This window comes from Drosophila albomicans, chromosome 3 (assembly GCF_009650485.2).
Source record: "Drosophila albomicans strain 15112-1751.03 chromosome 3, ASM965048v2, whole genome shotgun sequence".
Lineage (NCBI taxonomy): Eukaryota > Metazoa > Arthropoda > Insecta > Diptera > Drosophilidae > Drosophila > Drosophila albomicans.
Genome location: NC_047629.2, coordinates 2,534,959 through 2,553,690, shown reverse-complemented (window position 1 = coordinate 2,553,690; position 18,732 = coordinate 2,534,959). Strand labels below are relative to the sequence as shown.

General features: G+C 39.0%; 1 protein-coding gene across 1 annotated transcript; it reads left to right on the top strand.

Annotated features, from left to right (window-relative positions):
* Positions 1-1,951: 1,951 nt before the first annotated feature.
* On the top strand, positions 1,952-8,215 carry LOC117568145 (toll-like receptor 7). The gene has a single exon (XM_034248554.2). It carries the CDS (start codon positions 2,758-2,760, stop codon positions 7,051-7,053), a length of 4,296 nt encoding a protein of 1,431 aa, XP_034104445.1. The 5' UTR covers positions 1,952-2,757; the 3' UTR covers positions 7,054-8,215.
* The last annotated feature ends 10,517 nt before the right edge of the window (positions 8,216-18,732 follow it).

Here is an 18,732-nt window from a genome sequence, read left to right as displayed (position 1 = left end):
TCTCTTGATTAGCACTTTAATTAGAGCTAAGAAATATTTTGCTATTATTTTTCTTTTTTAATAAGATAATTGCCAAAATGAACAATTTCGGTCTGAAACCAATAAATGAATACATTTATTATATTATCGTAAAACAGAAAGAGTTTCTAAAATTAATCTAAGCTCTAAATATAATGATAATCAAGAGCTCTAAGAATAAGATTTTTTTTATTCTTAAAATTGTTTCAGTTTATATTTTTCAATTGTAAATAGAGCATGCGACAAATGCCCTCAGAAAATTACTTTAATATGTTTTTTTATATATTTATTTTTTATAAAAATATCATAAAAAAGCTTTAACTTTTCACATTGCATGTCAAAGACATGTTTTTTGTTTGTTCTCTCATTAAGTTATTGTTTTATTTTTAGAATTATAAATAGAAAACATACTAAACGAAGTCATCGCTTCAAATCAATGCACTTAGCATAGAGTCCTGTTTTGTCCTGCCACTGAACTTATTGCTGCTCCCAAAGCCTTCATCATCAGCGGCCAACTTAATATGAGGTAGCATTTTGTTGTTGCTATTTTTACAGCCGTGGCACATACACACACTCATAAGCACACACACATGCAAACACAAGGAATAGTAAAATGGAAACAAGTTGAACAAGTTTCCGACACCTTTTTGCAGCAGCCAAAAAAAGAAGATGAGGAGAGAGAGAGAGAGAGAGAGAGAGAGAAAGAGAGAGACGGAAGAGAAACAATGGCAATGTGTTGGGACTTCGTCTAGTTGGAGTTGGAGCTGAGAACGAAGAGAAAAAGAAGCAAAGGGAGGGAGGGAGGGGGTGTGAGTAGGAAGCGTGCTAACTTAGTTACAAAAAGGAGACGAAGACGGGCGAAGCAGAAGCAGAAGCAGAAACTGAAGCTGAAGCAGCTCTGCACCTTTGGCAATTTACTTGGCTTTTGTAGATTTGTTGCCGCTTGTTGACGACTGCCAAGGACTAGGAATTGCTGCCAAGTATCTATGAGTGTGTGTGTGACTCTGTGTGTGTGTGTGCAGACCGCAAGCATCTTCCGGTCATGTGTGGGCGCTGGTTTCCCGCTCTGTCAGTTAATGAAAAAGTTGCCATGAATAATAAATGCATTAGACGAAACTTGCAACAAACAAAAAAGTTACATTCAACATTCGTCTGATAAATACCTCAAAGAATGTGTAGAGTATCTTCAATGATAAATAATAAATAAAACATTTTTCAAAATGTCCGAAAATGTGGCAAATGATTCGAGATACTTGAAGTTATGGCCAACTTGGCCTTGGCCTTAAAGAGCGTGAGGAAATACAAACAAAATCTTGAGGGAGACTTCAAGAGCTATCTATGGATAGAGATGCAGATGCAGATGCAGATACAAATACATTAACAGATACAAACTTAGGATAAAGGTTGATCTAAACACTCTAAATATAACGCGACTGCTGCCACTTGAGAAACTCGCGCCATTCTCAAATGTATCTGACAGTGCGCTGTGTATCTTGAAGTACGTGTATCTAGAGCGTGTGTGTGTGTGCATTAGAGTTGCTGGCAATGTGTTAAACATCTTTTAGCGTTGACAAAATTGCATGCCACCCTTGCTCCGCTTTGCCTTGCAGCTGCAACAATTAGAAGTTGCCTCGCAATAGGAAACGTATCTGACGGATGCGCCTTCAAAGTTGTTCCTGCTGCTGTTGCAGCAATAAGAAAACTACAGTTTAACCGAGTGCTGAGTGATGTGTTGAGTGAAAGAGAGCGAGCGAGAGAGAGAGAGAGCGGCAGCTTAGGCAGCACAATTTTAGAATTTTAGAAATGAGCAGCGAACTCCCGCGGAGTAAATAATTTTAACTAGACATTTAAACATTATAAAACAAATTCAACATTATAAAAATATTGTTATAATTAAACCCATATTTAAACACATTTGGAAAACACAACTCTTTTTTATAAACATACAACCTTTGTTTACTTTGCTGAAATTAGATTTGAGCCGCTTTGCAATTTATTCAATTTGAAAAACCACTCAAGAACTCACTCAAACTTGCGCTCTCACATTGAGCATGGCACACTAGCGCCAACCGGCCATGCAGCGGCCGCAAAAGTAACTAAACGTCATGAGAGAGCGGGAGAGCGAGAGAGCCACACATCGTTTTATCGAGCCGAGCGAGCACATGCGCCTCCTTCGTGCAGTGTGTGTGTTTTAACGCTCTCTGTCCCACTCTCTCACTCTCTATGGTTGGCGTTGCGAGTCGTGTGCGGCAATTGTAATTGTCGTTAGTCGAACGGCTTTGACTGTGACTATTGGCGAAGTAGGAAAACAGTTCGAGTGCGAGCGCCGTACGGTACGGACGTGTGCAGCACGCACAAAAATTTTCAAATTGAATAAACGCAAAATCGCTAAAGAGCAAAGAGAAAAAAAGTAATACCAACCGAAAAAAAATAAAGTGCAGAAAATGAAAATTGAATTGGATTAAAGAAATGCCAAAACAGAGCAAGTGTTTAAGATTGCGAAATACCCAAAAAATAAAGCAATTCAATTAAAGTGCGTAACTTCGTGTGTGTATCTTTGTGATGTGTGTGTGTGACGACTAACAGTGACTAAAAATGTCAATTCCATGTACACAAAACTAAGCAACAGCAGCATTGTGCATCGCATTAGATACCCTAGAAAAACAAAAACAACATCCCCTTCCCCCACCCATACACACACACCTACACAACACCAACACAACCAAAAAGCAAACACAAATGGAGCCTAGGCTTCAATTACTGCTCCTTGCGCTGCTCGCCATCAGCGCCAGCTGCAGCGCTGCCAACGACGACAGCAGCGCAGCCAGCGTGATGTTAGGCGGCAGCAGCAGCAGCAGCGGGAGCGGCAGCGTCAGTCTCTCCAGCGATTATACTTCGCTGCTCGCTGCCTCGTCGTCGTCAGCCGCACAACTCCCCGCTGCCTCCTCGCCCGCACCCGCGCACAGTGGGCCGGTGAATCAGTGTAGCTGGAGCTACAATGGCAGCAGCGGCATCGTCCACTGTGCGCTGCGACTGATTGAACGGCAGCCAGGACTCGATCTCCAAGGAGCCGATGGCAGCAGCCAGCTGACGATCAAGTGCAGCGATTTGTATCTCTTCGAGTCGACGCTGCCCACAGCGGTCTTTGCCCGCCTGCAGACTCTGGACACTCTACGGGTGGAGTCCTGCAAGTTGCTGCAGTTGCCCAACAACGCCTTCGAAGGACTGAGCACGCTCAAGACACTCAAGCTGAGCACGCGGAATGGAGAATGGGGAGCAGCGAAAGTCCTGGAACTCTACCCGGATTCGTTGAACGGACTTAAACAGCTGACGGAACTGGATCTGAGCGATAACAATTTGCGGGGCTTGCCTGCGGGTTTCTTATGCCCGGTGGGCAATCTGCAGACGCTGAATTTGACCAGGAATCGCATTCGGACCGCGGAGCAATTGGGTTTCGCGGATCTCAATTGCAGCGGGGCAGCTGCCACGGGAAGTGGCAGCGAGTTGCAGCTGCTCGATGCGAGTCACAACGAGCTGCGCTCTATCACAGAGAGTTGGGGAATCTCGAGATTGCGGAGATTGCAGCACTTAAATCTGCAGCACAACAACATCTCAGAATTGTCCGGGGAAGCCTTGGCTGGACTTGCCTCACTGCGAATTGTGAATCTGAGCAACAATCACCTGGAGACGCTGCCCGAGGGACTTTTCGCAGGCAGCAAGGAACTGCGTGAGATTCATCTGCAACACAACGAGCTGTATGAGCTGCCCAAGGGACTCTTTCATCGCCTGGAACAGTTGCTGGTTGTCGATTTATCCGGCAATCAGTTGACCTCAAATCATGTGGACAACACAACGTTTGCCGGTCTCATTCGTTTGATTGTGCTGAACCTCGCTCACAATGCTTTGACCAGGATTGATTATCGGACATTTAAGGAGCTTTACTTTCTGCAGATCCTGAATCTGCGCAACAATTCGATTGGCCACATCGAGGACAACGCTTTTCTGCCCCTCTACAATCTGCACACCTTGAATCTCGCTGAGAATCGACTACATACCCTGGACGACAAGCTCTTCAACGGGTTGTATGTGCTGTCTAAGCTGACGCTGAACAACAATTTAATCAGTGTGGTTGAGACTGCGGTGTTTAAGAACTGTTCAGACTTAAAGGAACTTGATTTGAGTTCCAATCAGCTGAACGAAGTGCCGCGTGCTCTGCAGGATTTGGCCATGTTGCGAACGTTGGATTTGGGCGAGAATCAAATACGCACCTTTGACAATCAGAGCTTTAAGAATCTTCATCAGCTCACGGGATTGCGTCTGATTGATAATCAGATTGGGAATATCACGGTTGGCATGTTTGCCGATCTGCCGCGTTTGAGTGTATTGAACCTCGCTAAGAACCGCATCCAGAGCATTGAGCGTGGTGCCTTCGACAAGAACTACGAACTGGAAGCGATTCGCCTGGACCGCAATTTCCTCTCCGACATCAACGGAGTGTTTGCTACGCTTGTGTCGCTGCTTTGGCTGAATCTCTCGGAGAATCATCTCGTCTGGTTCGATTACGCCTTCATTCCGTCGAATCTCAAGTGGCTGGACATCCACGGCAACTACATTGAAGCCCTGGGAAATTACTACAAGCTGCAGGAGGAGATTCGAGTCAGGACTCTCGATGCCAGTCATAACCGCATCACGGAGATTGGTCCCATGTCCATTCCCAACACCATCGAGCTGCTGTTCATCAACAACAATCTGATTGGCAACGTCCAACCGAACGCTTTCGTGGACAAATCAAATCTGGCTCGTGTGGATCTCTACGCCAATCAGCTGAGCAAGTTGCAACTGCAACAATTACGCATCGCTCCGGTTGCTGCCCCCAAAGCTCTGCCCGAATTCTACCTTGGCGGAAATCCCTTCGAGTGCGATTGCACCATGGATTGGCTGCAGCGCATCAACAACCTGACCACACGGCAGCATCCGCGTGTCATGGACATGCCTAACATCGAGTGCGTCATGCCACATGCTCGTGGCGCCGCCGTGCGTCCCCTGAGCACTCTGCGTTCTCAGGACTTTCTCTGTCGCTACGAATCGCATTGTTTCGCTTTGTGTCACTGCTGCGATTTTGATGCCTGCGACTGCGAGATGACTTGTCCCCACAACTGCACCTGCTACCACGATCAGATCTGGTCCACGAACGTCGTGGATTGCGGCAACCAACAGACCATGGAGCTGCCACGCCGTGTGCCAATGGATTCGAGCATCGTTTACCTCGATGGCAACAATTTCCCTGTGCTCAAGAATCACGCATTCATCGGGAGGAAGAACCTCAAAGCATTGTATGTTAATGGCAGCCAAGTGGCATCGATACAGAATCGCACTTTCGCCAGTCTGGCCACATTGCAGCTGCTGCAACTCTCCGATAATCGACTGCAGACGTTGCACGGCTACGAATTCGAGCAGTTGTCCGCGCTGCGTGAACTCTATCTGCACAACAATCAGCTGGGAAACATTGAGAACGCAACTCTTGCGCCTTTGGTCTCCTTGGAGCTACTGCGTCTTGACGGCAATCGTCTGGTCACACTGCCCATCTGGCAGCTGCATGCCACGCACTTTGGTCAGCGCTTAAAGAGCATTTCGCTGGGTCGCAATCCCTGGAGTTGCCGCTGTCAGTTCCTCCAGGCGCTCACCTCGTACGTGGCGGACAACGCTTTGATTGTGCAGGACGCGCAGGACATTTACTGCATGGCTGCCCCTGGAAGTGGCAACACGGCTCTGGGCTACGAGGCAAGCATCGCAGCTGCCACCGAGAAACGCGAGCTCGACTTTAACGCCACAGGCGCCGCTTGCACCGATTATTACTCAGGTGGTTCGATGTTGCAACACGGAATTCCAGAGTCTTACATCCCGCTACTTGCTGCTGCCTTGGCGCTTGTTTTCCTCCTCGTTGTCGTCATCATTGTGTTCGTCTTCCGCGAGTCCCTCAGGATCTGGCTCTTTGCGCACTACGGCGTCCGTGTCTTTGGTCCACGCTGCGAGGAGTCCGAGAAGCTCTACGATGCGGTGCTCCTCCACTCGGCTAAGGACTCGGAGTTTGTTTGCCAACATATCGCCAGCGAACTGGAGACGGGTCGCCCCGCATTGCGTGTCTGTCTGCAGCATCGAGATCTCGCCCATGATGCCACACACTATCAACTGCTTGAGGCAAGTCGCGTGTCGCGTCGAGTTGTCATTCTGCTCACACGCAACTTCCTGCAGACCGAATGGTCGCGTTGCGAGCTGCGTCGCTCGGTGCACGATGCTCTAAGGGGCAGGCCACAGAAATTGGTCATCATCGAGGAGCCCGAGGTGGCCTTTGAGGCGGAGAGCGACATCGAGTTGTTGCCCTACCTAAAGACTTCGGCGGTGCATCGCATTCGACGTAATGATCGTCACTTCTGGGAGAAGCTGCGCTACGCCCTCCCCGTGGATTACCCCACGTATCGGGGCAACAACTATACCCTAGACCACAACCACGAGCGCATCAAGCAGCCCGCCAGTCCTGGTCTGCTCTATCGCCAGGCGCCGCCGCCTGCCTACTGCGGTCCAGCGGAGGCGGCTGTGGCAGCTTCCGCAGCAGCTGCTGCTGAGCAGAACTACTCGACTGCCACCACAGCCACGCCCAGTCCCAGGCCACAGCGTCGCGGGGAGCGAGAGGCGGGAGGGGCTGCAATCGGACCACATCACTTGCATGCGCAGTATTATCAGCATCACGGCATGCGACCGCCATCGGAGCACATCTACTCCAGCATAGACTCGGACTACTCCACGCTGGACAACGAGCAGCACATGCTGATGCAGCAACAGCAGCAGCAGCAACCTAGCAGCTTGCCCCTAGATGCCCAGCGAGCGCAGACCTGGCGACCACAGCCGAAGCAGCAGCTGCAGCAGCAACATGCGGGCACAATGGTCAAGGCGACTCCTCAGCAGCAGACGGGACAGCAGTCGGGAGCACAGTCGGGACAGCAGCAAGGTCCACATGTGCAGGCGTATCTCGTATAGAGCAGAGGAAGAGTGGGGTAAGAGAGTGAGAGAGAGAGAGAGAGAGAGAGAGACACAGCGAGACAGTAAGAGAGATAAAGACAGAGAGAGAGAGAGAGAGAGAGAGAAGAGGGGGAGAGCTAGAGAGTTGACAGTGATTTCTTTGGGGACTGGTTCCTGTGCATCATTTTAATTACTAAAATATGTGCGACTAAAACTAAGCGAGAGAGAGAGAGAGGAAGAGAGGGAGACAGCAGGTAGTGTTATTTTGTTTAGTCAGTGCAAAGTCAGTTTAGTTGCACTAAACAAACATAAATCCAAGTACACTAAACACACACAAGATGCAACTCAAAGATACAAAACACAATTGCAGTTCCCTCTCTCTTTTTCAACTCGCATGTGTGAGGAGCGAAACAGCAACAAAACTCTAGAAAGAAAGACAGAGAGAGGAAGCGAGTGCTAGAGGGCGCCCTATAACAATGTCAAGCTGCAAAGTTTTCTAAAGTTACCACTCGAGTGGAACTTTTGTTTCTTGTGGTTGGTTGTTCGTTTCCCCCTCATTCATTTTCATTTTCTCATTTTCTTAGCTGCAAATGCGTTTAGAGCATTTCTCTGATAACTTTTTAATATGCTTTTAATCAGTTCAAGCCAAAACAAAACAGCACAAAACTACAGCAAACAGAGAGAAAAGCAAGCTTAAGATTTATGAGCTGAAAACTTTCCAGCTGAGATTTTCAATCCTTCGCATGTGAAAAGCTAATGCCGGAGATTGACTTTGTTTATTCGGGATTTTGTTTAATTCTATTAAAATTCCATTTTAATTCGAAATATTTTTAATGCACTTCCAAAGAAGAGATTCAAGTGAATCGATTTGCTGCTTTAAATGAACCTTTATTTGCTTACACGTACACGAAAAAAAGTCTGGCCACACTGGCATTGCTCTGCTCTTTGAATCCTGCTCGATGCTGCTTTGATCTTTTGTAAATATGAGAAAACTTGATATGCCTAAAATAGAGTTAAGCGAATGCCACTGCAAATACGTAGTCTCCTACAATTAATTCAATAATCACATTCGAAGAGAAAACCACTTGTAAACACATTCACAAAAGAAGAAGAAAGAAACTTAGCTAGCAAACGGTAAAAGTAAAAGAACTTCAAAGAGATATTTAAAAAAAAATAATAATAATGATACTAAAAACTATGGCAGTAAAGCTCATTTTAAACACTTACGCTTACCAAAATATTGTAATAATAATGATAACTCTAATAATAATAGTTGGGTTGAAGAATGAAAAAAATACTACATGGCGTATACACAATATGGAATACTAATATACTACATAATTACATATAAATGCGTATATGATGTGACTGTAAAAAAACAAAAAAATGTCGAAAAATACTATAAAACTGATATTATATAACTACGTATATATGTATGAGATAAACTTTATATAAATGTAATACACACACACACAATGTTTGACAACTGCCTATAGCAAGTACGAGAAAAAAACACTTGAAAGCATTTATTTCAAATTTAAAGCAACAACAAATATCTGAATACTTATTGTATGTAATGTTTAAAGATCATCAGCAAAAGCAAAAAAAAAAAGAAAACTCGCCTACTCGTCATTAAATTTTTAGCAAAACAGTTTCAAAAACACAAGCAAATTAAGCTATCGATAACTAAAGAACCAGCTAAGACATATAGATAGATACAAGATACAGTTTAAGAATGTGAGAAAGATACAGTGGAAGAGAAAGAGAAATGTGTGTAGATGGATGGATAACACTTGTACCAGTATAAAAGCCCAAAACTGTTATTTATTTTTTATTTTGTATAATATATAAGTTATTATTTAAAGCCCCACTCTATAATATAATATGATGTACTATCTATGGATAATTCTCGATAATTCTTGTGAATAACTATTTATATATTGATATATTATATATATATACATCTATGTACGACAAACAACAAAGATATTTTTCTGTTTCGCAAGCGAACAACAAATGCAAAAATGAAAATGAAAAACCTTTTTTTAAAAACTCAAATTCAACGTGTCTTTTTATTTCACCGATGATGATGATGTTGGATGGTGGGATTTCACTCTTTTATATTTTTTTTTGTTCGTTTTGCTAATTTAATTCATCATGCACATGAGTTGCTCTTTTTGTAATCCCCATGCGGCACAACAACTATGTTGCATGACTCAATCGGAGGGAAAGGGAGAGAGACACAGAGAGAGAGAGAGAGGGAAGCTGCCTCGGCGGCGGCCTGTCAAAGTCAACTGAGCAAACGTAACTCATAGAGTGATAAATCATTTTTTGTTTTTCTCTATAATAAAATATATGAAACCAAAATACAAATGCGCCAAAACTCGCCCCCTTTACCTTTATTTTTTTTTTTGTTAAGCGCCAGTTCTCTGCATAGTTGCCCCTACTTTCAGTCTGGTCGAGTCGAGTTGAGTTGAGTCTCTGTCAGTTTGCGGAGTGTTTGTCTGCCTAAATGACGGCATGTCTGTGCATCACATTGAAGGGTAGCAAATACACTCACACTCACACTTATATTTCTATGACGTTTTGGCATTTATGCCAAGCTCAACTCTCGAGTGCTACCAAAGTGCGATATGCCTCCGTCTTGAGGCACGAAATACGAGTACTATAAAAAGAGCTGACTAACTGAAGACTGAGCTGAGGCCCAACACTTGTTGGAGCTGCAGCTAAACAGTAACGAGTTGAAAGACATTTGCTCTTCACAATTGGTCGCAAGAGTCTCCAGTGACCTGACCTTAGCCCAGGTGAGAATTGTAAAGCGATTGTGGCCCCGCAACTGAAGGATAAGTATAACAGCTTGAGGTGTAGCAAAAGAGTATTTTTAGGTGCTCTTGAATAATAAAGAAAGTATAACTCATCATTGTAAAATATTGCAACATTTTGAACCTTTCTTTACACATTAGGTGTAAAAATATTGTTTTTGAAATTGGTAAGTTATTACTTGTTTCTTGTAAACAAAAGGTGCTGAAATGTTTCAAAATTATTTATAATATTCATTTATTAGAATAAAGCAAAAATTTCAGAAATATTTTAATAATATTTATAATTTCCTTTCAACATTCTTCCTATGACTCTTCCTATGACGTTAGGCCAATCAATTTTTCTTGTCAATCACACAAATTTATCAATTTTACAATTTATTTTACAATAATATTTTGAACATTTATTAGAATATTTTGAAAAGTAAAGAATAACAGGTTTACTAGAACTTTTCTATATAAAGAACATAATCTGCAAGAGAGTAAAAGCATTTAAACATTATTCAAAATATTTCGCATATGATTTGAATTTCCGGAATATAATAATAATAGTAAAAACTAAATTGACCGCTTTCCTAGATGAATATAAATATTTAAATCTTAATTTTAATTCATATTAGTTTGGCAGTTCTATTTTGAGTAAAAATATAAGCTGTATGTTATATGAAATGTTAGGTTATTGATATTTTGATTTTAACAAACATTCCAAGGAAATACAAATTTATTCTGGTTTTGTATTTATATGCAATACCATAACTTCTTTAATAACATTAAATTAAGTTCTATATTGAGTTGGTCCAAAGTGATATTGATTATTCAATTAAAAAATACTATTTAGATTCAACTTATTTATAATCATTTTAAAGGTATTCTGAATTGCCAAAAAAAAGTTTTAATTTTATTTAATTTTATTTCATGCATCTACGCTAATTTTTAATTGAATTAAACGCCGTTAAAAAAATACATATTTCAAAAAGGAACAAATCTCATTATTTTGTTTAGTTTCATTTTGTAATGTCGAATTCGGATTGCATTAAGCTGAATGTTTTAAATTATTGTATTTGCTTTGAATAAGAACAAATGTCATCAAGCAGGTTTTGTATTTAACAAATCGCAAACGTTTGTTTAAACTTTTTTCTTTGCTTTAACTCATTAAATTTGTACGTGCATTTTCAATATAATAAAATGCCAATCATTAGTAGAGTTCTATGCTACTTTCTAAAGAAATTGCAGCTGCTGTATTAGCTAAAAGTAATTAATTATCTAAAGTGATGATTCAATTCTATTTGCAAATTAGAGAGATTCTCTTTATTTCAGTTTTAGTTTCAGTTGCGAGTTCTGGAAAGTAGCTCAATTTCTGCCAGCAACTTGCACTTAATTTCGTTTAGAGTGCCAAAAACGAGAAACGATTTGAAAACTGTGTAGAAATGAACTTTCATTTGTTTGTTTCCCCCTCTTAGAGTTCTGCCCTTCCCCCTTTAGAGTCGCACACACCTCGCTGCTCTTGGGAAACTTTTTTAATTTGCTTTCATTGAGGTTGTCGTTGGCTGTTTGCGTCAAAAGCTGTGCCACACTCTACAACATGCAACTAATAGAATTACAAAACCTACAAAGAAACACACACAAGCACACACACACACACACAGTCATGGAGTGTGTGGAACCCTCGGTTGCATGTAACTATAAATGCGTATCTAGATACAAATGGTTGCAGACACAATGTTGCCCCAGTTGAAGGTTTTCAGGGAATGCTAACGTCGAGTTTCGGAATTTTTCGTGAAATTCATTTAACAATTTCTTAATTGTTTGCAGATACACATCTGGCACGCAAGAGGGACAGAGGGGAGGGGTGAACGCTTTAAATCAATGTAGGCTACACCAACAACAAGAAGAAGAAAAAGCAGACGTAAATAAGCGTAATATCTGTATCTTTGTATCTTCTGTGTGTGTCAGCGTTTGTCTAGAGCCATATTACTTACTAGGCAACTGATCAAAATTCAATACGTGTTGCAAATATCGAATTTCCATCAAAACAGAAACAAAAACAACACCCATAAAAAACATTTTGAGGGTTGCACAAAAAAACATATCTCTATATACAAAAGTATTTCTCATATGGGGAAAAACGTTGTGTTTGGCAAAAAAAGCAGAAAAAAGCGGAAAGAAAAAAGAAAACCAGTAGCTTGGCCTCTTCTTTTGGGCTCGCCTGCTTATTATGATAATAAATTTTTATGCTGCAAGAAATAAAACCAAGTGCACGAAGGAAGAAGAGGAGAGGGATAAAATTAAATAAAAAAACGTATCTGAGACGCCCACTCCGAGAGTGTTCGACAAGAAGAAGAAGAAGAAGAAGATGAAGGGAGGATTGGAAGCGTAACGTAAAGTGAATTAAATTGAATTGAAAACTCTAGCAAAATAATAATACAGAAAAGGGCTCCGACCGGGGCAAGTTTAAACGCTCCGAAAGCGACCGGACTCTGTCAGCACTTGCAATCAAATTATTTAAATGTAATAAAAAAGGTTCGCAAAATATTTGCGGAGAGAAAAAAAAAACAGGAAAACACACACACACAACAAATTTCTGGTGTCAAATGTCTGGACAGAATGTGGGCCAATATTTTGCATAAAGATTTAGCACAGACAAACAGCGAAATACGATTTTATTTGATATACATACTTGCAGATACACAAATTGTTGCTGCTGGGCATTTTTTTTCCGCCCGCTTTTTGTTGTCGTTTATCTGAAACATTTCCTTTATGTATTTGTCACACATAGGAAAAACGCTTTTCGTCACGTACCACGCACAGAAATAGGCAAATAAATCTGTGAAATGAACGCTAACGCTTCGGTAACTATAGCGAAGCGAAGCTCTCTTGTACATTGAGATACATTTGTATCTTCCACTATGGGGAGACGACACAGTTTCACAGTTTTCAGTTTCCATCCAGCACATAAACAACGACAACTACAACGGCACAAAGGTGAAAAGTTCAATGTAACACTGTGCAAATCAAACTGTCGGCCAAAACATTTTCCACTTCTCTTCTCTTCTCGCTTTTCTTTCAAAAGTGGGCGAAAATACAAGAAAAACCCATTGCGCCTGGGCATATTATTTCGTTCTTTTCTTTGCCCTGATAAATAAGTCAAATTTAATTATCTCCTCTGAAGCAGTCGAAATGTTTTGCTTGTGAAATGTGTTCATTAGCGTTGAATATCAGCTGTCTGATTTACTTTAATTTTTCTTTCATTTATTGCGAAGTATTCAACTAAAAATAGCTTTGAATAGTAACTTAAATGGTAATGCGAGTAAACAAATTTAAATAGAATAAATGGGAGAGTCTCAATATTAGCCCGAATAAAATGTAATTAAATTAATTATGAGAAATATAAAATACATAAATAAGCGCACTAACAAAACTTAATGAATACAAAATAATAACAATTACAAAATCATAATAAAATGGTTACAATACAAAATAACTCTTAATAGGAATTCGAGTAAATAAATGTGTAAGGAATAAATAAGAGCATCTTAATATTGGTATGAATCAATTGGATGGAAAAGTATGTTTTGTATATAAGAAATTGTACAAAGTAAATGAATGCATTTATGGGTTATAAAAACACTATTAACTTCTGAATTTAAGATTCATTTGCGCAATAAGTTAAAATTAGAAATTCTAATAAAAAAGTAGGAATCCTTTAAAATTTAATGTTATCCAGAAAATTTATACATATGTATCCTATTTTTTTAAATTGAAAATGAATTCATTATATATTCATTATTGATCTATTTTAAAAAATGCCAAATGCCAAATTTAATGATTATAAAAGTCTGAAAATTTCTGTATTTCAATTTTCTTTTATGCATTAGCAACTAAAAAAGGTGAATTATATATTTTACATATCGAATTTTGATTAAAGGATAAACACTTTAAAATACTATTTTACCATAATAATAATTTGCAAAGATTTGGGTTATAGAAAATATAAAACATGAAATAAAATACTAAGAATGTTATCAGATTTTACAGGTTATACAAAAACTAACATTGGGAATCATACTTTTACGCAAATTATAGTTATACCGAGTAAAATAGTAAGCTATTTTAAATAACTACATGAAGAAGGTTCTGATCCTTTTATTTTTCCAAAGGTACAAGGAGAAAATATGTTTTGACTGGCTATCGGATTTCGATTAAAGAATAATAATAATAACGATTTGTGAATATATTGCAAATTTGCAAATATTGAAATTATGAAAATGAATAATAATAATTAATGGTTTTACAAAACACTTGTATTAGTAACTATATTTTACGCAAATTGCAAATAAGTGCATTATAAAAATATTTATAAACTGTTTTATGGAACTTCATTAAGAATGCCAACAAAATTAATTTGTTGTTAAAATTGTTGTGTGTTAAAATACCGTCAAATTCTTAACTTTCCTTCATGCATTAAAAACTTTAGAAGGTAAACATACATATATTTGAAATGACTAATGAATTTTGATTTGCATTATAAGTTGTATAAGTTGACAGCAGATCTAACAATGTTTTGGTGGTACTTGAAGTGATAAATTTGAGTAACAAAACATGATTGACATTAAAAGTGCCGCATTTTAAATTAAAGTCGCTCTAAAACTGAAGGAGCAAAGTAAAATTGCAGCGTTAAAGTGCTTTCTTCATATGCTGTAACTATGCATAATCCAATATATTTATAACTAGCCCTACTAAACACTTCTAACTTTTGGGGTTACTTCACAACGCTGAAGTATGCTCAGGGAACTTTGACCTGATGAGGCCACTGTTGTACTCTAAAAACCTTTAGCACACTAAACAGCAACAACAAGAGAAACAACAAAGCAGAGCGACACTTGAGCACACAACGTAATAACAACAACAGGAAAAACAATTAAAAAAGGTAACCCGAAACTGGGCAGAGACAGAGAGTGAGAGAGAGAGAGAGAGAGAGAAGAGAGGGAGAGGGAGGAACTGAACTCGACTCGAACTGAACTCAACTGAGCTCCTCAGCCATAATTTGTAATTGTTTGAGCCCACGCAAAAGAGACAATATGACAACAACAACAACAACGACGACGACAAAAGTGTAACAGTTTTTTATTGTTGTTGTTAAAAACAACAAACAGAAATTAAAACACATGTGCACAAACAAACAAACAAACACACGAACAAGCCAGGCTGCGACACATGTGGGGCATGCCACACATACACACAGACACACATTAAAACCCTTGCCACAGGGCCACAGAACATGCAGATTTTACCGTGTCTGTGTCTCTGTGTATGCGCTTCTTTAGGGGTTTTTCCTTTTATTTTTTTTGTGTGGAGTAAATGAACCCAGCAAGCCAAAACAAATAATTACACCGAGTAGGGGCAACGACAACAACAACAACAACACGAACAACAACGACAACAATAAACGCAAGCAAAATGCGAACAGGCTTCGCCAACCAGGACAAAGCTCGTCCTGCGACATTCTCGTTCTCGTCCTCGCCATGTTGAATGCGACGCTGAATAAATGCTGACAATGGACGTGAAATTATGACAAACACATACACACACACACAGATACACACACTCACACACACTCACATGGCAATAGCTGTCAGTTTTATGTATGTGTTTGCGTCGTCTGTTGGCACTTGTGACATTTGCGTTATGGCGGGACCCTTTGGAGCTTATTAAATTCGCCAAGCTTAGCACTTGGCTGAGAGCCTTAACATCAGCTTGGCCATGTCTCGGGTCTCGGATCTCGGGCCTCAATTGGGTCAGATTCAATTTGGTTAACTGCTTGAAGAAGTCTAGTTGTTGTTAATCCACAGGCCAAGCAAGTCAAATTAATTATATGTAGTGCTACTTTAGTACAGAAAATGGTTTCACTTTTCTACATGAAGCACACTTTTTCCCTCTGCACAACCATATTTTAATAATAGTGAAAAATATTCAACGTATTTATAATTTCAATATTTGTATTACTGCATGACTCACAACGTGTATGATTAATTGGTTTATTTGTTGTGCATTTATAATTAGTGTACAAAGCTTTTAGACCTGTGCTTATTCAGATGCTACAAAACAAAAAGGAATGACAGTTCAAACTATTCAAATACAATATTTAGACTAGTCGTAAAACTTGTTTAAAGTACAATATAAAAAGCAATTTTACGAGGTTTTGAAATTAAACGAAAAGAGTTACGGTCAAGTTAACATTTTAGGTTTTAAATAAATGATTTTGTTTAGCATAAAAGTTTGCTGATGTTGAGTCTAAGTTGCTTTGGTGAGCAATGTGGTATATTGTGTACTCTATAGCATATTTGGAATCTAATAGTATATTTATGTATCGTTTTACTATATTAACTTGGTATATTTTAGGATCAACCTAAAATTATAACGATTTCCTAAAAAGTGGGTATCTCATAATCGAGCACAATCCTTCAAAATAAATATATGATACATATGGGAATAAAATTCTTCTTTAAATCATCAACAGAATTTATTTTATTATATTTAGCACTACAAATTCATAACAAATATAAGCATAAAAAAAGTAGAGTGACATTTTGTTACTTCGCAGTAAAGATATTGTTCAATTTTCACATTAAATAAACAAATTACTAGTTGATTTTTTTCAACTTAAATTGCAAATAAATTTTGTTACCAATTGTCCTTTAACTTTGATGCTAAATTTGAAAAATGAATGATGCAAATATGATTTTCTGCCTTTGCTTTGCTTTTTCAATGAACTTTTTTTAAAAAGCTTGTAAATCGCTTTGTGACCTAGAATTTATTTTGTCTTTGGCATGTGAGCGAATAAATTGAATCGCTTCAAATTTCTTTGTTTTGAGTTTGCTAAGGAAACAAGCAGGATAAATTCGATTTGCCTAAAATGCACTTTGAATTTTAAAGCTTTAGTTTCAAAGGTTGCAATTTTAGTTCAATTTGGGACACACAAGTTTTTCACCGAAAAATAAAACAAAACTCAAGGATATTCGTATGAAAAATCAATAAACATGGGACGTGGGTTTTGTCGAGCAGCTTTAAAGTCAGAAAAGGAGCCCAAAGAGACAGAAACATGAAGAAGCGGCGGGGAAGAAAAACAAGTTTAATGAGCCGGCTGCTTCAGTTGATGGACGTCTTACACGCAATGCAAGAGAACGATTTGGGCAGAAGGCAAACCCATGGCAAGAGGAGTGGGGGACATGAGGGGGCATGAGGACGACACCAAACATGTCCTTTGCTTATTAAATTTCGTTGAGCAAGTGTCAAGGCACCCCAAGCAAGCAAAATGCAAGCAGGAGAGAAAAAAATAAAACGCAAACAAAGCAAAGTCAGAACCTGCCCAGGACAAGACAGGACAAGAAACACACGCACGCAAAGGACACACAGAGAGAGTGTGTGAGAGGAAGAGGGAGAGTAGATAGTTAGATAAAGATGGCTGAAACATACGGGCAGGCGAAACATACTAAATATATGTATGCGAGTGGCGGGGGGAAAAGAAAACGCATAAAATGCTACGACTTGCTCACGAGCAATGGGATTGAAGACAATTCAATTGAAAAAGGCAACCAAACGATCGATAATCTTTAACACTGACCACACACATGCCAGCACAATTTTCTAGTTCTCAATGCAGTCTCTTTGCTCAGTTGGTCACTCGGTCTCCGACTTAAAGACTCCAAATACTGAGCGAGCAGAGTGTGTGTGCCTTTTAATTCGGTTTACTTAGCGTCAAGTGGCCCCCAAGCAAACTTGAAGGACTCTCTTCAAGTCGAGCCACTCTCCATTCTCCATTCTCCTTTCCCGACTGTTAGGCGCTGCTTTCTTAATTTTGTTTGACTTTTGCTAAAGTTTAATGATAGACTTACATGTTAGCATTGCGCCTAAGCAAATGCAGACACTGCGCCAATCATTGCGCCAAGAACAGAACTCTGTTCAAAGAAAGCAGCTGGGAAAGAGTCAAGAAAATGGCAAAGAGTCTCGAGTGCGGAGTGCTTTGAAATCGGTTGTAATCAGTTCAAGAATTGGCTTGATTTCAGGAATGTGCAACGAAGTAAGCGCAGATGTTGCAAAGATTTCATTGCTGAAGTTATTAACATCTCTAATTTAATAGTACTAAAACTATTATCAGCCAAAGTGCTTTGTTTTAAATAAGTTTGTTTAAGTTTATACTACTTTATACTTATTGAACCTCCATTTAAGATGAAACTAACAACAGGCAATTAAACATTGAAATTATTTTTTATTAACAATTAATAAAAAGTTCAAAATCTAAAAGTTTGTGTGGTGAAAAAAACATTATTTATAATTACAAGTTTTTGGGTTTAATCATAAAATTATTAAGTACAGTTTTTGAAGTTATAATTATTTTCATGAAATCATTTTTTTATTACACGTAAAATATTTACAAGAAAAACGAAAGTAATAAATGCGTTAATCTTTAATTTATTTAGGTTAATTGGTTAGGAACTATTAAAATATATTGCATATATATGAACAAATAATATTTACTATTATATAGTCATCATTAACTTATTGAATATTATAAGCGACACATTAGAAAATAAAGAAATGCAAACTTTAAAGTTATTAGATAATAAAATGATATACATACATTATTATTTATTATTTAATGCTCCACACTTGGTAAAAAGCATACATACAATTACAAGATTTTATTTATTTATTATGTTTTAGTAATTAGAAAACCATATTGTAGAGCATCCAACCCTTTGTCATTAGCAAAATGTTCTCAGTAATGCACACGTGCAAGCTCTCTATCTGAGTAAACAAGGAAGTAATTAACATTTTCGGGCATTTGGAATACTTTTTTTTTCTCTCTCTCTCTCTCTTT

Bases quoted from the DNA above. Each gene is read 5' to 3' on its own strand.
- LOC117568145 (XM_034248554.2), top strand. From the start codon at position 2,758: ATGGAGCCTAGGCTTCAATTACTGCTCCTTGCGCTGCTCGCCATCAGC.